Here is a 23,690-nt window from a genome sequence, read left to right on the forward strand (position 1 = left end):
CTAAGACCTCACCTCCAAAATAGTCAAAAATTCTCTGATTTGGTCTCTCTGATCACAGGTGGTCCTTTTCAGGAAAAAAAATCTAGGTCCCTATAAAATATCTTCTAAGGATATTCTCCTTTTCCCAAGTATCATGAAAACTAGTTCCAAATGATGGGTTATTCTTTAAATTAAATGGACTTTTTCATTCTATCTTCGAACCAGATTGAGAAACTGGAGAAGAAAGGTACCTAATTAAAAAGAATATGTGTGTGTGTGTGTGTGTGTGTGTGTGTGTGTGTGGTGTGCGCGTGCATGTATGTATTTAAATAAAACCCTTGTGGAACCCTAGTGCTGACTATCTATCTATATATCTATCTATCAATCACAAGGACCCCATGGATAGTAGGATCTATTGTTATGCCCATTTTACATAAATGGATATAAGACATAGGAAACTAAGCCTCAGAGAAGTTAAGTAACTTGACCAAGTCACACAAACAGTAAGTGGCAGAGCCAAATTTCAAGCTCAGAGAGTCTGGCTCCAGGGTCCATGTCTTTAACTACTACTCTATACTGCCTTAAGCATCACAGCCTGGGAGGAAAATGAAAAATCCATTTCCTGCTTGACTAATTTTTTTCTCTATATAGATTCAGAGAGATTTGTCCAAGTCTGTTGATATGAGAAAGAGTGGGCAGGAACAGAAACATTTGTTGTGTTTCTGCTATGAGCCGAGCAGGGTTAGGTACTTTTCATATATAGTTTCATACCTTAATGATCATAGGTCAAGCTATTCAATATAATCCTAGCTTATTAATTAGAAAACTGAGGGTCAGAGTTTTAAAATAACTTGCCAAGAACAAATAGCTAGTAAGCAACTAAGCCAGGGTTTAAAAGCAGGACTGTGTGTTCCCTATTGTACACCACTGCTTTCAAATCTACAGATCAAATTCCAGATGACAGATCATGGGATACTAGCCTATGTAACCAGAAAGCCTCTCAGAAATATTATTAGAGTTTAAAGCTACTCAAAATCAAGATTTCTACAAAGGAGATAGATAGGGAAATTCTGCTTCTTGTCAAAACCCTATGAATGGGAATATAACACAGGCCTCGCATCCTACCTTGATAAATATTGTCCTGAAGTGAGATTTGCAGTTTCCACATCCATGCAGTTCATCGTGCTGGGAATAAGAGCAAGTTCTGGCTGGATCATGGTGGCTGTGGCTACAGCTCTTGCGACCAGCTCCATGGCATCTTGTACATAGTACTCAAAGATGGACTGTGTTGTTTTTCCATGAGCAATGAGCCCTAGGGGCAGACCTTCTGTCCTCAGTTCCTCGACGTTTTGAGAATCCCCTAGCACCCAACGAAGCTCAGGGGGAATTACTCCAAACTGGGTGGTAATTTCAAAAATCCGTCGGATACTTTCCATGTCACAGCCAAACATCACCATTGTGGGCGTGGTGTTCTTAATACTCTCAAGCTGGACCTGCAGGAAGCTCAAGAGGTCCTCGGTGGAGGAGAGGTTGGTGGTGATGTTGATGATAGACCCGAGGTGGAACTTGGAATTATTCTGGGTAAGGATGAGGAAGTCGGTGATGTTCCAGTCTTCCTGGCACAGCAACAAGCTAAAATTGTACCAGTTGTTCATGGTCAGGACTGAGACAGTGACATCAGCGTCAGAACTTAATGAATTTTCTAAACTCAGCTGTAGGTGAAGGGGATTCTGTATTTAAAGATATGAAAAAGAAGAATTAGAAAGCATTGGCCAAAGATGATAACACAGGGTACGTTTGCTTTCTTAAGAGGCTTAATCCTTTATTTTTCCCTGAGATATTCAAATGCTTCTGGGATAAAATTCCCATCATCTGGAAAATTATGTTTCCTATCTAATGGAATTATTGATTCCTGACAAATGATTTCCTTGCTAAGGGTACCAGAGGGTAAATGATTTCTGATGTAAATGTCAGGGCTGATGCAACCGGTCTTACATTTTTATCAGGCTTGCCTACCTCCTTATAGTTTGTCCCCTTCATGTACTCCATTTCTAACTATGGCTGTTATTAACTTATTGGTTAAATTCTCCTCTCAAGTGAAATTTAATTATTTTAAATAATAAGAAATAAGAAATTATGTTTACTTTCCTTTAAAACGAATAGCAGGGAAATCTCAAAACAGTGCAGGCACTTGTATAAAGGTGGTGTGGAAATGGATACATCCATTTCCTAAACTTTTAGCCTCTGAGGATGGCATTTTTCAATATATATGGTGTTATAGTCTGAATGTTTGTGTTCCCCCCAAAGTCATGTTGAAATGCTAGTGCTCAATGTGATGGTATGAGGAGGTGAGAACATGGGGCCTATAGGAAGTGATGAAGTCATGAGGGCAGAATCATCATGAATGAGATTAATGCCCAAGATGCTTGAGAGAGCGCATTGGCCCCTTCTACGTGTGAGTACACAGTGAGAAGTTGGCAGGCTGTGACCTAGAAGAGGGCCCTTACTCGATCATACTTGCACCCTGATCTCAGACTTCCAATCTCTAGAACTGTGAGAAATCAATTTCTGTTGCTTACAAGCCACACACTCTGTGGTATTTTGTTATAGCAGCCCGGATGGATTAAGACATTTGGTATAATTAGCCATATATACATTGGATAGTTGTACTGAAGGTTTGATTACCTTTGTGTCTACTGAGACTGTATTTTTGCTGTGAAATGTGAAATGTGTGCCATTTAAACACATTTATGCAACTTCCATCATGATTTCACTTACTTATGAAACTCACCAAATCAATGAAGGAAGAGTATCTTATTTGAAAAGTCACAAATTAATATTACAGGTGAAGTGGAAATAGTCCTCCACTGAATAAATTTAATTGTTCTTCCTGAGAGCAGACATTTGACTTACTTAATCCTTCAACATTGGCATCCTGAGAATGTTTAGCACAATACCTTACACATATTAGGTACGCAATAAATATTGGCTGAATTGAACTCAACACGTTCCCACTGGAAACTATTAGACTACTGGACTATTTCTGAGAATTTGGCAAACATTCAGGCAAATAATATATGTAGAGAAATGAGGAGGGCTTTCTCAATAAAGCATCAAACGCTGAACAAAAGGGACGTATGGCCTCCCCTTACCCACCTAAAAAACGTGTCACGAGAAATAGGATTTGAGCTGAAGTTTTAATTCTATGAGGGACCGAAAGAAGTTTGATATGAGTGGACTAAGGAGTGGACTATGGGAGGAATACTATGGCCAAAGGCTCTAAATGAGAACAATCATGCTGGTAGGTAGGATGAAATTTTAAAATTTAGTCTACGAATTTAACTTCTGTCCTTCAAATTAAGCTTTTAAGCAGGGTTTGTAATGATAAAAGCAGAACTCTTAGAGGATCATCTATGAGCAACACTCAACAGTGAGAGAGAAAACAAGCCCCTCAGGATCTTGGTTAGCTGCTAAGTGTTTGGAAGCCAGTGTTGGTAATGGTAAGAAGGGCATGAGAAAACGTGTTGTTTTTTTTTTTTTTAATTAAAATTTAGTGACAAAATCAAATGTGACAGGCAAAAAAGGGAGAGGTGTTAGAAACCGGGAGACAATATCCAGTAGGTAGCTCCAGGTTTCCAGGCTTGAGATGCCATACAAGATCTTGAGATGAGAACAATGGAAGATTCCTCACTCCTACTACTGATTAAAATAAGTTCCTCCAGAGAGTTTTTCTTGTCCTCTTCTGGTTTTCTTCCTTTCTATTTCCTCCTCCATTTTAACCCTCTTCCAGAAGCAAAGAGGAATGGAAGGCAAACTCTACATTTAGCTGGCAGGAACAAATTCTTCCCAACTATCTTCTTGGCATTGGCTCCCTACTCTGTTGCCAGCTTTCTTTCTAAAACATAAATATGACCATATCATTCTTCTGCACCATAACCTCTGAGTCACCCAGAGAACAAATCTCAAAATCAGTAGTATGGCTTAGGAGCCCAATCCTAGTCTTTAACTTCACCTTCAACACTCCAAACATGCACACCAAGATGAGTCATAGTGGACAATTTATTTTTCTTGTATCAGAGTAGGCATTTTCACACCTACACAAATTGGGTATGCTGATCTTTCAACATCTCCAGGATGTTTTCGTCTGTATTCATATTCATCCTTCAAAACTCAGCTCTTCCATGCAGATTTCCAGAAACTAGTTCATGTAGCATTTACTACTATTTCTGCTGCTGCTAAACTTCAAATTTTTTTTGTATTTAAAAAAAATTAAAAATTGAAATATAGTCGACAAAACTGCTGATCTTTTTTTTTTCCACAATATTTTGGCATGTTGATTTCCTGTAATGGTGAATTGAGATTTTGTTCATTTGATTGTTCCTCTAACTCCTGACCAAGCAGAAGTAATCATCTCATGTCTGTGTAATGGTCTAATTTTGGTCGTCCTTCTAATACAGAACTCTTCACACCATAACATAGTTATTTGATTAACTGTTTATCTCTCACACTAGACTGGAAGCTTCTTTAGGATAAGGAACAAATCGCAGCCATCTCTTATCACATGGCTCTTAGTTAATCAGAGATAGTATTTGTCAACCGTGGTTTTCTTTTGCTCACCTCAAGTCCTAGACTATGGTCATAATCTCTGCACTGAAAGACTAAGAAAAAGGCCATTTCTAGCAGAACTTCAAGAACTAATATTGCCCCTAGTTGGAACAAAGTCCCATCCATACACTTCCTCAGGAGGGATTCATTACATTGGTACGTTAAGGAGCAAGCTTTAATGGAGGCAGGGATGGAAGTGAAATTAACTAATCATATTGAGCATTTAGCACCAGACACAAACAAATGCACTTGGCATGAGAAGGACATGGTAATAAAATGAAGGACAACCTCCCCACCCCACCTTGGATAATTATTAATCCATATAATCACACTCATCTCTACAAACAATTCTATTAAGAAATTCCAGTTGTTGAAGTTAATCTTTTAACAGACTTGAGGAACACCATGCTTCAAACAAATATTTATGAAATAATAGTGTGGAAACATCTTGTGATATTATCTTTATCTAGCCACCTCAGATGCAGCATCTCCCAATTTCTCTCCATATAATAAAAGCACAGGTGCATGCAAGTGTGTGCGTGCGCGTGCGCGCGCGCACACACACACACACACACACACACACACAGATATGAAAACTTAGGACACTAAAATTCAAGCCTAATCGTAAAACTTCCATCAAAATCCTGGACAAAATATAAAAAAGACTCATCAAACCAAATTGAGAATCAAAGTCTATGTCTTACCTATAGTTTGCTGTTTGCAAAAGAGCAAACCCATGGCCTGAAAGAAGATACACTTTTTTAATGATTTTATTTATTTTTTTAATGTTTATTTATTATTGAGAGACAGAGAAACACAGAGCGTGAGCAGGGGAGGGGTAGAGAGAGGGGGAGACACAGAATCTGAAGTAGGCTCCAGGCTCTGAGCTGTCAGCACAGAGCCCGACACGGGGCTTGAACTCACAAACCATGAGATCATGACCTGAGCTGAAGCTGGTCACCCAACCAACCGAGCCACCCAGGCGCCCCAAGAAGATGTACTTAAAGAAAAATAATTTGTGCATTGCTTACCTCCTAAATCAGAGATTCAATAACAAAACAGCCTAAGAATTAGGAAGCATCTCTCAACCATGCAGACAGAGTAAAGCAGCCTCTTAAGTGCATTTAATTTATATAAATTTTTAAAATAAAGACTCAATAGGGGAAGGTAGGGAGAGAGAAAATATGTTAAATAGTACTGATAATTCTGACTCCCCTAAATGAGTGTACTCTTTATTATATATGACATTATAGATATCATTACACATTGTAATATATGTATATTATTGCCCATAGTTGTGTACACAAAACCCTATATGCCAAACTAAACAGATAATTTAAGGGGCTTTCAAATATAATTTTCCTACATGTTGAATTGAATCTTTATTTCTACCTACGATGACATGCCACTTCGCTCCATTGATTTTTAAAATTTTATTCCCATCATAATCTGTTTCTACATTACTTTGGAGGCTTAAATTCCCAAAAGTATAGGGCAAAAATGGTCATGTTGAAATGCACTCATGGAATGAAATCTCAACAAGTCAAGTGCAGAGCTGGAGGGAGAGAGGAGTTGCCAAGATGGCAATGCAGTTGCCTGTGTCAGAGGACTGCAAGAATGTCCAGGAATCATTCAATGGTGTAAGGAAAGATTGCTTCACTGGCTATGATCAGACTCGATTTAAATATTAAAGTCATTAAATAGTAAAATAAGTAAAATATTAAAATTCCACAGAAAGTAAAATCAGGCAAGAATGGTAAGAAAATTTGGAAACAGAAAAATGATAGAGCGGTCTTGCCTTAAAAGATAATTGAAATACACCAGAAAGTACAATTTTTATAAAACAATAATTAAAACAAGGAAGTACAAACAAAAGGATTAACAGGTAAATAAGTAGAACAGATGTGTTGATGTATGTAAAGAACTACATTAATTTAATAGGCTGTATTAGTATATTATAGATTGCAAATCATAAAGGAATATGTAAGAAATAAATACAAGATTAGGAGTTGAGAAAATAGATCACTACTGGAAATACTTTCATTTAAATTCCTAATTCTACCATATATTAAAAATCAACTCCAGACCATTTAAAAGTACAATGAGAAATCATTAAAAGATTGGTACATAGGTTTCAGAAATCATAATGATGAAAAAATACAGTAAACTGAACATTACAATATATCTTATTTCTAGCATTAAATACCTATCATAAACAAACAAAAAAACCCAAAGGGAACATAATAAATAAGAAAATATGTGCAACAAATCTGAATAGACAAAGAGTTAATGGTTACAAAATATGAAGAACATTTACTGATCCATCAGGAAATAGAATCCTCAACTGAGCACTCATTCAATCAAGGAAAACAATTTTAAGCTTCTACTGTGAGCCATGCCCCTGCAAGAAATTTCCCATTGCCTGCATAGGGGGTGAGGGATAGACTATACATAGGTATGTAGACAAATAAACACTAGTTATAAATGATCAAAATTACTGTAAATGAAAGTAGTAGGGAGTGGCAAGAGTGGGAAAGGGGGAAGAGGGTCCGAAGAAAAGTGTACTAATCATGATTCATAGGGTAGGTGGACGCAAGTATCCATACTATACAAGCACTCTGCAATTGGGAATTTAGCAAAAATAAGGAATGTATATAAAATGACTAATCACTATATATAGGTAAACATATATAATGATTTATAAAACCACAGACATTTAACTAAAATTGTGGCCTCATTTTGACCATCTGTTCTCCTTCGACTAGGTACTATCTCTCTAGTCCCAGACAAATGGTTGGAGCCATCACAAGCTTCTGTGTTCCCTCTGATTCTTTACTCTCCTGTTTTGTAGTGTCTGCAATATTTTCCCTTAAGTCCTACATGATGAGGGAGCATGAGGCAGGCTGAGGGGCAAAAAAAGCACAAGCTAGCATCCCACCCCCACCCCAAGTGGGATCTATGTGTGTCCTTGGACACTCCCAGATACTCCAGAACAAGGAAAGGGGTTTAACAGTGCTTGCCATGGTAATGTGGGTAACTAAGGCAAATGAAAAATTAAATTCCCTTACTGCCTACAGCCCATTGACAAGTCCTTGAAACTGGCAGAGTGACCTCTCTCTAGGAGCTCAGCTGCCTAGATGATGACACTTTGCTAGAGGCAAAAGAGAACCTTAGCTTAACAGTATCCCAACCTCGAGAATCCTGTAAGTCTACTTCCTTTATCTCAACTGCCCCAAGACATATGCTGGCAATCATACTCCAAGTTTATAGCTCTCTGATATACATTTAAAGGGTCTCATGACTAAGGTTTTATTAAATGGTAATAAATGGCATTTCCCCTAGCAACAGCTAGCCCCTCAAGGTCCTGGAAACCTCGCTTCCAAAATTCCTTAGAGACTTACTCCATCCCTGACCCCCTCTCAACCTGAGGGCATATAATAAGTTACCCATTTGGACCCCAGTGCAGTTCCTCCTGCCCATGCGTCCTGTCCCCATGCTTTAATAAAATCACTTTTTTGCACCAAAGACGTCTTCAAGAATTCTTTCTTGGTAGTTGGCTCTGGACCACCCGACCATCACCCCAAAACTTCATCACTAAACACTCCTTGCTGGCTTGGCTACTGCCTTCTTCAGTCAACTGAGCTTTTCTCTCCTTTTCTGAGGCAATAAGTATAACAGTTAGGGTTTAGTAATCCTGGCAAACTACTTTTGGGCTGCCTGGCTGGCTCAGTTGATACAGCATGCACCTCTTGATCTCAGGGTTGTGAGTTCAAGCCCCATGCTGGGTATAGAGATTATGTAAGGAAATTAAAAAAAAAAACAAAACAAAAGTACGGTTAAAAAAAAACCAAACTACTCTTAAATTCTGGCTCCATCATTTATGAGACGAGTGGCCTTCTGCAAGTCACTTAGTGTTTCTGAGTCATAAATTCCTCATCTCTAAAACGAAGATCATTTTACCTCTTCCCTTACAGATTCATTGGGAGAATTAAATGTGAGAAGGTGATAATGCATGCAAAGTGCCTGGCACAGAGCAAGGGCCTAGTAAGTGAGAGCTGTTAGAATTTGCTTAGAGTGAAGTCATTGTGATGGACGTGCTTTTTTTTAAAGTGACTGCAATGTAATTTTTGTCTTTGCTATTGTTCTTTTCCCTTTCATCTACTTACACACAACAGCCCCTGCAATAGGTATCTTTTGCAAACACCAGTTACACTAACTCGCTAGCGGGAAAACAGCAGCTCTGTCTCAGGCTGGAGGAGGCTATTTATTTGGGAGACATTATGTTCACAGCAGAGTACCGGCCTCCCCCCCTCCCCCAACCCTTCTTTCTTTGGTACTGGTTCTAGTGTCACTTCTACAGGTTAAGGAATTTTTTGGCACCAACTGCTGGAAATCCCCCATCAATCTTTGTTCTTCCCGAGAGCACAGATTCAGCTATTTTCTGGATCAGCAAAAGTTTCAAAAACAGCATTGGCTGCAGTAAAGAGCTTGCCAGCTGCTTTGAGACGTTCCCTGACAGAAGAAAAGAGGAAACGAAGCCAGGTTTGCTTTGAGAGTGAAGAAAAGGTGAAATTCTCTCAGCTCTTTCCTGGGCAAGCAAACCATTTAGTTTTGCCTTCTAGGCCAAAGCTCGGAAATCTCAAATGAGCATAATACTTCGACTACTTTTAACAGAGATGAAATTCCCTTCCTTTCGTAAGTCTGTTGATGACTGAAAGTGTTCAAGGGGCTCAGAACTGGCGTTCTCCCCTGCTCTCGTTTCTCTGCAGCCAAAGAGGCTGCTGGAGGTTTGTGGTTTCTCATTATCTCACACCTCATTTGGCCTATATTATACAGAAGGTTTTTTTTTTTTTTTTTCCCGAAAATTAAAGCTTATTCCTTTAGAAGCCTAGGCTTTTAAATAAATTAACTGTTTTTTTTACTGTTGCATTAGGGATTCAGGCAAACAAAAGGCATAGTTCCTGCCCAGAAATTGTAATCTAATAATAATACAAATGAAGAGCTAATCTCTACCAATGGCCATAGTGCTGTATGCAGATTGTCTCATTTTATCCTCACAACGGCCTCACGAGGTGAATACAATGATTAGCCTTTTTAAATAAACTACAAAAATGAGGCTCAGAAAGAGTAATTTTTCCAAGGTTGCTCAGTTACTAAGAAATAGAAACCTGGATCCAAAACCCAACTTTGTAGGATGGGAAAGCCTGTGCTTTTGGCTTTTCTATACTGCTTCTTCCACTTGAGAAGAATATCATATGAAGAAGAGCACTGACATTTATGGATCTAATATTTATAGTTCTGTTTGTTTGCAAGTAATCCTAAAGGCTCAAGGAATCAAGTCACTTTTAAGATGTGTCATGGCATGGGTTAGAATGACGTGTCCTGTGTGGCAGGCACTTGGAGGCCAGTGGGGGTGCTGGCCTGCTGTCCCGGACACACATGGCTTCCTAGCAGTTTTCTTCATTCGTCCTTCCATTTGTAGCAACTCTTGTGAGATGACAACACTTGTATTTCTTCATTAACAGAAATTTAACAAGCTAGTTATATAATTAGTGACATCAGTTTTGTGTTTGGTAGAATAAGAAAAGTTTGGAAAGCCTAACAAATTTTTCATTTAGAGTCTACTGAATTTCAGGGTTGAAACTATAATCTATAATGGTGGTCAACTATCATGTATGGGGATGTCAGTAATGATCTTAGAACACCTCCCTCAGGATTTTTGAGTGATATATAAAACAATATATAACAAAGTAGTAAAATACAATGAATGCTTCAGAAAGCAGGATTTTGGATGTATGGTGCAGTTGGCATAATATTTATTGCCCATCAGGCTAGGTGCGGTCTATTTCACTGCAGCAGTATGGGGAAGACTAGAATTCACCTCCTGGAATAGAGATGACACTGGTAGGCTGACCTCGTCGTAGGAGGAAGTGTTGGTATGTGTAACATTGTCTTCAAAAACAACTGGCTGATTTATTCATCCAACAATACACATTGAAAGCCTATCATATGCCAGGCCACTGACAGAGTGATACATGTCTTCAAGCAGAAGAAACACTGGAAGTATGCATATTATACCCTTTGAACCAATTCAATCCTTCTTCATCCCACACCGTTTTCCAAAAACGGAAGTCAGGGGCATAGCAGGTTGGTTTGTGGTGGCCACTCAAATTTCCTACACTGAGCTTTTGATCACACATGTTTTTCTCATTCTAGTTCCATTTAATTATTGATACCCAATTTGTTGATCCAGGTTCCACCCCATTTATGCCTTTTGTCCTAGATGATTATAATTTGTTTCTCTCACCTGACCCTCTGTAATCTTGAAAGCCTTTGGCTCCCACTCACTCTCTGAGCACTGCTCTCCTAGACTGCTCACGTAAGTTTACCCTCCCCAGGTGCAACCTCTGGTGCTTAAAACTGTCATTTGGTATACTTGGGGAAGGGAGGGCTTCAATCAAAAGGATGTGGCTATGGAAGATACAGTCATATAGTGCTCAGGAATGTCCCAACACAGGAAAGGGTGAACCAAGGACAGGTAGACATTGGAAATGTGGGCATCTGACATCAGGAAAGACTATCAGCAAGCAACAAGGTCCAAAGCCTTGGTCTGGGGTTCAGAAGGTCACTGCAATTCCCAGGAGAGTCCAGAGGAGAACATGGTGGCTCTATTTGGCGTAACTCAGATCTTTGAACTGTGGTTCACTTACCATTTGTGTGTGACAGACTTTGTGAAAATCATTTAGCCTCATGGAGCTTCATTTTCCTTTCTGTGTCATTAAAATGATAATACCTACCTTGCAAAGTTTGTGAGGATTAAATAACATAATATATATAAAGCATCAGCACACAGTAAATAATAAGTGATAGTTTATAATAATGCTGCTGCTGCAGCATTAGGAACATTACACTAAGAGAATCTAAGTATAACGGCCAGCTAGACTGGTGGTAAATTTGGTTTATTTAACAAACAATTGAATACCTATTTCATGCCAGTAATTGGGTGCTGACTATTGAGACTACAGTACTGAATAAGACCAATATTGTCTTTTCTTTCATGAACTTTAAAGTCTACCAGGTACTATCATCACCACCAGGACACAAACTGATAGTCTGAAACAAAGCAGGAGATGAGATGAGAAATAGGTCCCAAAGTTTAAGCCAGACTAAGAAGAATGGTGACTTGGTTTTTGAGTTTTAAATTGTGAGGCAAATATCATCACGGCTTTCTTGCCTGCATTTTGGACAAGACCTGGACACTGGGGAAAGACCAAGTCTACAGATGGAGTCAAGGGACCATGGATGAATGGGAAGAGAAGAGGAGGGAGGCTAGAATGACACAGAACATGATGATTAGGGAGGCTTTACCACAAGCCTCATGTGTAGGAAATATCTGGTAAATATCAGCCTTATTATTATTAATTATTATTATTATTAGCATTGTGAATAAAATTAGCACACTTCCTTGAGCTGGCGTAGTTAATCCTTCCTTGATGACTCACACATTCTGATGTCAGCACTAGTCATTGTACCAGGCTACAGGACCATGATGTGTTTGGGGGCTATGGCATCAGTGGGTGTCCATGTTGACTGAACCACAGGAGCTGAGCTTACGGCAATGCAGGAACTCTTGAGTCTTTTCAGAAAGTGTATTTTCTCTCTTTCCTGCCACAGTGTAAGGCTATCTATTATCCCTTTTCACTGTGTCGGTGTGCCCATCTTCATCAACTTCTTGCAGCCCCCTTTCAGATACTTTGACAGAGAAAAAGAGGATAACTCTCATGTCACAATTTTATCTAAAATAAGAATATAAAATATATCAATACCATCCTATAAGCAAAATGGATCAGCTTTAGCAGTATTGAAGAGGCTGTGGACTGTTTTGAGATCAAGACTGTGCTGGGGATTGTGGTTTCCATTTCTTCAAGTGTAACAAGAGACTAACAGTCAACCAACTACTTCAGGGCAGCGGGGGCCTCATGATGTTATGTATGTGAAGGTGCTTTTATGGAGCACTATGAAAATACAAGACACAATGTGTTCGCATATCTGTTTCCTGGACAGTAGGAGGTGGCAGGATCTTATAACCTAGAGAGAGGTAAAGGAAGCATTTCTGGAGTAGGATATTTTTTGTTGGTTTGTTTTCATGTCTTCGACTATACAGACATTAATATAACATATTTACCATAACAGGAAGTGGGAAGCCTTCCAGAGACTGAGCTTTGAGTAATTCTGTGTGATCTCTGGAATAGGATATTAAAGCTAGATTTAATTGTCATATTCTATGCCAACTTTTTAAAGTTCATATTATAAAACGACAAGATTATTTGTTATACTTTAAGAACTTATGGAATAAAGATGTTAATTTAAGATTAATTTTAGTTACTGTTTCACCACCCAGTTTTGGTCAAATTAAGTAATATTTGAATGAATGTACACATTTATATGTATCAGCAGGCAGATGATTTATAAGATAATTAAAATTTATTGAAGTGTTCAAACTATTGTTATAGACACTCTCAGTGACAAACTCTGGCATATTTTCTTATAATGGGAACTATTGAAATGTGCACCAGATAATTAAACTGTCTAGCATGCAAGTTAAATTTCCTATGGAAATTTGATTACTTTATGTCAATGCAGCTTGAAACTATTATTAAGAGATGGCTTATGTCACATGCTAATTTGCTTCATTACAGTAAGAATGAAAACTCAGCTAAATGTTGATTATTTCTATTTTTAAATACCCTCCAGGACTGACACCACAGTTGGCATAAGCTTTTTTTCTCAGTTCCTTCAGCCAGTCTTTTTTTTTTTTTTTTTAACTGATACAAGTATATGTTTTACACATTTAAACTATGGTTCAGCTAATTGTGATGTAATATGGCTTTTATATGTACCGGGTTTAGCATCCTGGATTAATTTCATAATTATAAAATCAGTTTACTTGCACACAACAGCTTCTCATTTCATATGGAAATTTAAAAAAATTTGTATAGCCTCACATTCATTGCTGCTACCAGACTCTGATCGGTTTAACACTATAAAGAGTATTAGCAGGCCATAAAGCAGTATCTCAGTGTTCCCATTTTAGTACCTTATTTCAAAACCTGTGATCCACTAATTATGATTAAGCTTTGCTGCAATGACATTTTATTTCACTTGCATTGCTAGGTACACATTAGCATAATTAATTCTTCATACCTTTCAAATCCTGTTTCAAAGTAAGAAGGCATTGGGAATATTGATTTTAGTTCATAAAGTCCCTAGTCACAGAGGCAGTACCTTCTTATGAATTAGTGATCAAATTCAGGGGCTCTTTAAGCAGTTCTGGTGACCTCAGGTCCAGGTCAATGAATCCTGAATGAATGGGTCTATGTTCTTTCAGGATGGTCCATGTGAGCATAGTCGATGATTACGAAATGAAAAAAGACCTAGTTGGTTAGTTATCAAATTTAAGATTTGGATTGCCTCTGTCCCTGTTGTGAACTCACTTGTCAAATTATTGTCAGTATTCATTCAAGCCCATTAATAATCAGATAGGACAGGACTATTAAGTTTGAATGAACTACCAAAAGCCAATTAGTGTACTTATGATTTTATCATCTTGTTTAGAAAGGACCTAAAGTTTACCTGACCCAAACTCCTGTACAGTTTAAAGAATGCCATGAATTAAGAGGTAAGAATGAGTTAAAGGCATTTCTCAAATTAGGAATGTTACTAGTTTGTTTAATTGAGGTGGTCTGTCTTCCTTGTGATCTTAAATGAATATGACTACATTTTAATATTTATGAATACCTGCTTGTGTTTAATTTTATTCTTGAATTTTAAAGGAAACATTTAGGCTCAGTCCAAACTTCCACACTCTAATTTCTCTCTGTAGTCCTCAACCCACAAGTAACTGCCCTTTATAAGAGAGGTATAAAGAGTGCATTGATTTATGAATTCAATAATTTTTCTTCCCCACTGTGACAAACATATATAATCACATCATATCTTGAGAGCACAGAAACATTAATTACTAATATATTTAGTGCTAAAAAGAATCAAATCAAATGCAATTAATTTTCTGGGTTTCCAACTGATTTACTATATGAACCCTGGAATTGTGTCTTTCTGGAACTATTTACTGTCCCTATATTGTCACTCCATTAACATTTTTTTAGCCTCTATTGGCATTATTTTCTTTGAAACTCTTGCATGCCACACCAAAAGCTTTTAGGCTTTAAAATGGGAAGAACTTCCAAAGCCCATCATTGTTTTCTAAGTCAGATGTGTAGCACAGACCCAAAAAGAGAACAGGGACCATGAGAGGCCCTTATTTTTTCCAGAAAAAAGGGAATTGATAACTGTGGCTTTATAATATAGACCAGCAGTCAAAATGCTAAATTCACAATGTTGATGATTTTCTCTTTCTGTGTGTGCCCTGGATGATCCTGGAGAGCTCTAATATCCTATCTCTTGCCTCCCTTCCCAGATTACACAGGATCCATCAGAGCAGACAGCGACATCTCTATGTGTTCTAGCCCTCATGCTTATCTCCTCTGAAGCACAACAGTGGTGTCATCTTGTCCTGCTTATTCAATTGTCCAAACATATCAGTTTCCTTTTATCTTGGAAGCCCATTCCCCAAAACTTGGAAACCACCAAGTGCTCCAGCTGTGTTGCCTCCACATGCGTGGGTGGGTCATTCTCTCTGCCCAGAACACTCTTTACTTCTCTTTTGGCTTCACAAACTTACAGTCAGCTTTCCTGCAGTTACATTGCTAACTTGCCTCACACTCAAGTGGTATTACTTGTCTAACTTTTATATGCTTCCCTTCCACACTCTGTACATCCCCCCAATCATTTATTACATGGCATAGTTAATATTCCTTTCCTCATCTCTCTCCTTCCCTGGACTATTTGGGGGCTAGATATGTTGTCTCTTGTAGTAAAATCCTGAGCAACAGTGCCCAGAAAATAAGACATTCACAGTGAAGATGTGTTGGTTGAATGAATAAATACTGATGTGTAGTTTAGATTTAGACAGAGATACCTGACCTTTAGCTGAGATGTGGGTCTATTTTCTATGAGTCATTTTCCTTCCTATTTGACTAATAGGGTTTCTCTCTAGAGGCAAGAGTAATTATGATCTGCCTTCCCATAAAATCTTATCCTTCCAGATGACACAAATTTCCTCTGATGTCAATCACAAAACTGGCACCTGAATGCTGATAGGATTGACAGAATTGCTCAAGTGCTTATGTGCCCAAGGCACTGTTTAGAAATACAAGTGCATCATGACATGTGCAAACTGAATGTGTGTCACTCATATTCTTTACATTAAAGATGGTTGCAGGGACATATTTACTGTGCCTTATAAATTATTCATGATTGACTTTGTTTAAATGTTCAACACCGATGCATTTAAAACAGAGTTGAATATACAAAGGTATCAGTATGGAGGCAATTGTTCGGTTACTCATCTGTTATTTAAAGTGAAGTACCGTATGACACAAAAACAGACACATAGACCAATGGAATAAAATAGAAACCTCAGAACTAGACCCACAAACGTATGGCCAACTAATCTTTGACAAAGCAGGAAAGAACATCCAATGGAAAAAAGACAGTCTCTTTAACAAATGGTGCTGGGAGAACTGGACAGCAACATGCAGAAGGTTGAAACTAGACCACTTTCTCACACCATTCACAAAAATAAACTCAAAATGGATAAAGGACCTGAATGTGAGACAGGAAACCATCAAAACCCTAGAGGAGAAAGCAGGAAAAGACCTCTCTGACCTCAGCCGTAGCAATCTCTTACTCGGCACATCCCCAAAGGCAAGGGAATTAAAAGCAAAAGTGAATTACTGGGACCTTATGAAGATAAAAAGCTTCTGCACAGCAAAGGAAACAACCAACAAAACTAAAAGGCAACCAACGGAATGGGAAAAGATATTTGCAAATGACATATCGGACAAAGGGCTAGTATCCAAAATCTATAAAGAGCTCACCAAACTCCACACCCGAAAAACAAATAACCCAGTGAAGAAATGGGCAGAAAACATGAATAGACACTTCTCTAAAGAAGACATCCGGATGGCCAACAGGCACATGAAAAGATGCTCAACGTCGCTCCTTATCAGGGAAATACAAATCAAAACCACACTCAGATATCACCTCACGCCAGCCAGAGTGGCCAAAATGAACAAACCAGGAGACTATAGATGCTGGAGAGGATGTGGAGAAACGGGAACCCTCTTGCACTGTTGGTAGGAATGTAAATTGGTGCAGCCACTCTGGAAAACAGTGTGGAGGTTCCTCAGAAAATTAAAAATAGACCTACCCTATGACCCAGCAGTAGCACTGCTAGGAATTTACCCAAGGGATACAGGAATACTGATGCATAGGGGCACTTGTACCCCAATGTGTATAGCAGCACTCTGAACAATAGCCAAATTATGGAAAGAGCCTAAATGGCCATCAACTGATGAATGGATAAAGAAATTGTGGTTTATATACACAATGGAGTACTACATGGCAATGAGAAAGAATGAAATATGGCCCTTTGTAGCAACGTGGATGGAACTGGAGAGTGTGATGCTAAGTGAAATAAGCCATACAGAGAAAGACAGATACCATATGTTTTCACTCTTAGGTGGATCCTGAGAAACTTAACAGAAACCCATGAGGGAGGGAAGGAAAAAAAAAAAGGTTAGAATGGGAGAGAGCCAAAGCATAAGAGACTCTTAAAAACTGAGAACAAACTGAGGGTTGATGGGGGGTGGGAGGGAGGGGAGGGTGGGTGATGGGTATTGAGGAGGGCACCTTTTGGGATGAGCACTGGGTGTTGTATGGAAACCAATTTGACAATAAATTTCATATATTGAAAAACATAAAATAAAATAAAAAATAAAAAGGGAAAAAAAAATAAAGTGAAGTACCGTAACAGAACTGCAGAAATGACTCTGAAATCTCAGTGATCAACTGAGAATGTGACCAACTGAGAATGGTACTCTAACAAAGTAAATGGAAAGGATAGTATAAAGAAGACTAAGGAAAAGAAGAGGACAGATAAAGGAAGATGACAGAAGTTTTATCAGGATTTTGAAACTTAAACATACCTGTTATTACTATGCACAACTGAAAATATCTTAGCATTTAGCATAAAAAAGCAAGTAATCAGGCTTCTATTTACTTGAATTCAGAGACACAGCTATACATGGCATAAAGGATGGAGAGAGGGGAAAGTGGACAACCAAATTACAGTACAATTCTTGCTGCTCCTTGTTTATGCAAAGTGAGAGCACTTCCCCCAGACGGCTGATTCCTTCTCAACATTCAGGCTCAAATTTCTAGGCTCTCTATTTAACATTAGCAGCCTTCCCACTGTATTGCCCACCATCAAATCCACCACCTTCGTAGAACACAACTTCCTCTTCTTGAGCACTGGTCAGTGATGGAAATTATGTTATTTGTTGATGCGTTTGTTGAACATTCACTCACCATGAAACTGAAAGTTTCTAGAGAATCCAGACACTATATCTCAGGGCGTAGAATAATGTTTAATGGCATTTGTTGGCTGACTGATGCTGACTCAAGACGTCTCCTTATCACATATTAAAATTTGTCTTTAAAAAAAATGTATTTATTTATTTTTGTTTTTGGGTTTCTTTTTTGGTATTTATTTATTTATTTTTGAAAGAGAGTGAGAGTGAGTGTAGGGGAGGGGCAAAGAATCTGGGAGATAGAGAATCCTAAGCAGTCTCTGCACTGTCAGCAGAGAGCCCAACATGGGACTCGAACTCACCAACTGTGAGATCATGACCTGAGCCAATATCAAGAGTTGGTCGCTCAACTGACTGAGCAACCCAGGCGCCCTAAAACTTGTCTTTCTACTAAAAACCTTCAAAAGCTGATTTTTTGACTGATAAGACATATCCTAGAAATTGTCCCTGTGGAATTAATTTGGGGTGGGTGACCTATAGAAATCTGTGTTTCTTTGCTACCTCTGTCTCCATCCAAGCCCATCTGGTGCTCCCTTTGCCTCCACATCCACCTCCATCCCTGTCTCTGTTGTTGATCTTGATCTCTATCTTGTCTCTAACTTTCTTTATCTTAACATTTACCTCTTTTGTGGCCCTATCTCTAGTTTTCTCTCATTTAACCACAGGGAAAGGCCTTTCTTTAAAAGGAGCATCCTAATGGGAAGTGACTGTATTTACTGAACATTAGAAACAATTATCATTGTATTCAAACAGTTTGCTGCTTTGGCTATTGTCCGAAAAAGATGAGACCTTTTAGATATTATTTTTAAAAACTCATTATGGCATAGCTCTTTACTGCAAAATTGGTTAACTGTGGATGAAATCATGTTTCCTAAAATATTCTCATACAGTATTTGCTGATAAAATAGGGCTCATTCATTCACTACGTTAATGTAATGTTATGGAGGCAAAATTTAATCCTTTGGTATTTGAGGTCATATTCACTTCCAGAGAATCTCATATTTCTACACTATATATGTGTGTGTGTATATATATATATATATATATATATATATATATATATATATTCAGAGAGAGAGTGCAAGCAGGGACAAGGCAGAGAGAGCGGGAGAGAGAGAAACTTATGCAGGCTATGCACTGTCATGGTGGAGCTCTATCTGGGGATCGAACTCATGAGCTGTGAGATCATGACCTGAGCAGAGACCAAGAGTCGGATGCTTGACTGACTCAACCATCCAGGAGCCCCTTAGATACATATTTATTCAGAAAATATTTGTTGAAAATCGCTACTATGTGCCAGGCACTGTAACATAAGTTGGAAATGTAATGGGAATGAACAAAACATACATGCCCTCTGTCTTTACGGAGCTTAGAGTCTTAGAGGGAGGCAGATATTAATAAAATAAAACATGGGCACCTGGGTGACTCGGTTAAGCATCCAACTTCAGCTCAGGTCATGATCTCAGGGTTCGTGAGTTTGAGCCCCCCACCAGGTAAGCTCGAGCCCCACTTTGGGCTCTGTGCTCATAGAGCCTGCGTGGGATTCTCTCTCTCTCTCCCTCTCTCTCTCAAAATTAAATAAATAAATAAATAGTTTAAGAATAATAAAAAATGTTAATAGGTATATTTACTAGATGAATGTTTACTGTGTGCCAGGCAGTGTTCTAAGGGTTTTACAACTTCTTTAAAATTTTTTTTTAATGTTTATTTATTTTTGAGAGAGAGACAGAGAGAGAGAGAGAGAGACAGAGTGTGAGTTGGGAAGGGGCAGAGAGAGAGGGAGACACAGAATCTGAAGCAGGTTCCAGACTCCAAGGTGTCAGCACAGAGACCGACACAGGGCTTAAACCCACCAATGGTGAGATCATGATCTGAGCCCAAGTCAGACGCTTAACCAACTAAGCCAACCAGGTGCCCCTAAGTGTTTAACAACTATTAATTCATTCAATCCTTAAAACAATTCTATGATGTAGGAACTACTAATGTGACCATTTTAGAGAGAAAGAAACTTAGGACATACAACTGGTAAGAAGCCAAGAAGGGATTCAAAATGAGTCTCTAGAAGTCATCCTTTTAAATACATTGCACTGCCTGGTGTGACTTGTTAAAAAAAAATGAGAGGTGAGATTCATTCCAAGTAAATTTATAATTATAATGATAAATTCCATGAATCTAAAGTAAAGAGTATGGAGAAATATTCTAGAGTGACCTAGTCTGGGGAATCAGGCAAGATTTTCTTAGAGAAAAGGTGTTAGAATTGAGATGGGAAGGATTTAATTAATTTATATTTAATTTCCTTCAACTCAGTTCTGCCCAACCTAATCCTACTAGAACCTCCATTTCAAAGGATTACAGAGGCTGCTCGTTGACAATTTGGTAGCTACTTCATCCTTCTGACCTTTCCACTTCCTGCAAAATAATCAATCTCTGCTGTTGCTTAACATAATGCAAAGTCAGAACAAATGAATATGGGTCAGATGCACGTAAAAACTCCCTGGGTGGCCATGGTCTGTCTCAGGATGAATATGAATTCAGGATGAATGTGATACCTTCAATAATAACCCTAAGAAGTAAATAATATTAACTATGATTCTTTTGTAACCCATTCTAGCCAGTTGTAGATAAAGCTACAGTTTGGAGAGGAATTATTTAAGAACAACACAATCAGATTATGCAATCAGGGAGGTGGAAGGACTGACATTATTGCATTTAATTCATGACACATTATGTAGTAACCCATTTCAGGGAAATGGAGCCTCTCCTTTTAATGCAGGTCATTAGGAAAACAGTCCTCACTGTCCATGTGGCAGAACACTAGAATGTGGTGCCAGAGGAGGTCATCACACGTTCTTTTTAAGCAACAGCTCATTTAATTCCCAGATAGGCCAGGAAGCTTCAATTTGTTCCTTGGACACAAATTTCATTCTTCAGCCCAGCACTTATCTAAAAATGTAGCACGTTGCACACAAGGGAGACCAAGAGAAAGAACAAGAATGAATGTGTTGCCAAATGACCAAATTTTATAGTCTCTCAAGTCTGAGAGGATTGATCTCCTTTTTTTTTTTTCCACTTGCAGATGAAATTTACAGATTTCAGAAAAGAAATCACAGACTTGTAATGAGATGGTGAAACTAAATCAGCAAATGAGAAGCAAGAAACATCCCAACAGCAATTATTCAACAGCCACTGAAATTTGCAAAAGATGCCAGTATCTCCCAGGAGAACAAACAATCATGATGTTGAAATGTCAACTGTGGAAATAGTATGTTAAAAATGCAGTGGAAAATTTCCCAGCAGTATATTTTGTCTTATGGAGTGTAGCATCTTGCACAATAGTCCATAAGTAGCCCCAGGGTTGTAGCTACATCAGCAGAAACCTCTGTTTCTCTGTCCATGCTAATAGTTAATGAACTGAACTGGGAACACGCTTGCTAGCCTAATTTATTATCACCAATAACTGTCTACATTTAATAAGGTTAAACAACAGAACTCAATCCAAATCCCATATATACCCATCTGACCACTCCTCTTTATGGCTGGTTTACTGTGAGATCCTGCGTATCTTTGGCACAGTAGAGAGGCCTCCCTTTTGGTTGCCCTTGTGATGCCTTCTTCATATGTGTTTTAAAATATCCCAGATTGGCAGCTTCTCAGATATAAGATATAGGTATAAATGGAGTTCATATTATTTTAAAAATAGACTAATTATTAATACACTTTCCTCTCTAGGTTAAGTAAGCATTGTTTTTGTTTTTAGATTTCTACAGATGCTCCCAGCACTAACAGAGACATTTTGAACATTGCATAATATGCCTACAGTTTTAAGATAATATCCAGTGCAATTGTTCTTATTCTTAACTCTAGCAGACAATCTATCCTAAGGATTTTAGATCAGTAGACAGTGAACTTTTACTCCTCTCTCGGAATGCTAGGTACGTCCAGCCAAGGGTGATGTTCTACTCTTCTCAAGTTGAATATTTCTGCAGAGGAGGAGAGTGGAAAGGAGCATGAAGTAAGAAGTTGCTCTTTTGATAGTTCTTTGGCAAGACCTTCCCTTTAATGTCACCAATTGTATCTTGCTGAATATCTGGTGAAGAAAAGAGGCAGTTTCTCAATGCAAAAGGTTTGGGTGGGGGTGGTGCTGAGAGGTACTGAATATGTAATAGATTCAGATAAAAAGAGAATGAGAACAACCCGGCCATTTGGATGACGAGTGTAAAATGAGTTCGCTAATGAGGATAAAATATTTTTCATTCTAAAGGGTCCTGAGGCCATGTCAGTGATTGAGTGCTAAGAGTAGTCAATAGATCACTAAGTGACTAATGCAATCGCATTTTAAGACTTGAATAGCTAATTGGATTTTATGATTTTCACAGTTAACATTACTTACTATGGGCAATGGGTTGTCCAATGGTTGGGGGAGATGGGCATTATATGCCCTTTAAATATCTTTTCAAACAAGATAATATGGTTTTTGTGATGGCTTTATGGATAGAACTGATTAAAGCGTATTTTGCTCCACTGACAATGGGGATCTATGTGATAGTATTGCTGAGCCACAGTGTGGGAGTAGAATGCTCTGTATGAAAGGAGAGATGGGGTAAGGGGGGGTTAGCCCCCAATTAGCTCAAGGTCAAGATATTAATAAGGCCTAGGAATTATCTATGTGATACCTACTATGATAGGGTTCTACTTATATAATTATAGTTAATAATGAGTGAGCAATTTTGATTTAGAGATCCAGAATTTATCATCTGCTTAAAGCATAAATCTTCAGAAATAATGGGATAATGATTTGTCTTATGCACTTCTATGGCTAACCTGACATCTTTATACCAGATGAGTGAGCATCCAGCTCCAAAATTATAAGGTCTACACCAATGTCTCCCAAATGCTTATTAAAAGTCCTCAAAGTAACTTTGCAGACTCTCACATAAAATTTTGCAGTAAATCTCCAACATATGAATATGTCATAGAACGTATTTTATGAATCCCATATAATAGTAGAAAGCTCAAGATTAAAATTTTAACTTGTAAATGTTTTCATAAACCTTTGAAAAAAACTCAAAATGACCATAACACACAGGCAATTCCAAAATGCTCCACTGACCCTTGGCAATGGATCTACACTTTTAACTGTATGTTCTTATTTTCCCAGCCACAACCTGTGTTGCAACTCTTTAAGTATTTTTTTCTCTTTTGAAACTGATTTTTCCTGAGAAGATGGGTTGCTTAAGATACCTAGAAGCTGAACATGAATAAGGGAAGCTAATGATAAATATGTTAGCATGTACTCAAGGTCAAATAGGTCTCAGAAAATTCAAACAATCTTTTCCAGAAAGAAATAAGATTATTTATCCATCTCAGCAGCTTCAGGTGATAGTAAATAACATTTTAAGATGCCAAAGGGGTCATCTAAAGGCAGTTTTAAAGAATATAGCATTTATTGAAACAGAGTACACCTTTCTGCTCATAGGATCTTTGGTGGAATATCCCTGGTTTTGGTGAGAGAGCAGAGCCTGGTGATTAGTCTCAAGAGAGGAGTCAGGACTTTGGATTTTGAAGTTGGTGCCATAGTAGCTCATACACTCAATACTAAGTTCTCAGAAGCAG

At 38.2% G+C, this 23,690-nt stretch overlaps 1 protein-coding gene across 1 annotated transcript in view; it reads right to left on the reverse strand.

Annotated features, from left to right (window-relative positions):
* GRIN3A (glutamate ionotropic receptor NMDA type subunit 3A) overlaps window positions 1-23,690 on the reverse strand; it is a 170,052-nt gene that overhangs the window by 114,759 nt on the left and 31,603 nt on the right. Inside the window, exon 2 of the mRNA XM_042912479.1 lies at window positions 1,105-1,709. Coding sequence (XP_042768413.1) covers window positions 1,105-1,709 — 605 coding nt within the window. The remainder of the gene's footprint in view (window positions 1-1,104; window positions 1,710-23,690) is intronic.

This window comes from Panthera leo, chromosome D4 (genome assembly GCF_018350215.1).
Source record: "Panthera leo isolate Ple1 chromosome D4, P.leo_Ple1_pat1.1, whole genome shotgun sequence".
Taxonomy (NCBI): Eukaryota; Metazoa; Chordata; class Mammalia; order Carnivora; family Felidae; genus Panthera; species Panthera leo.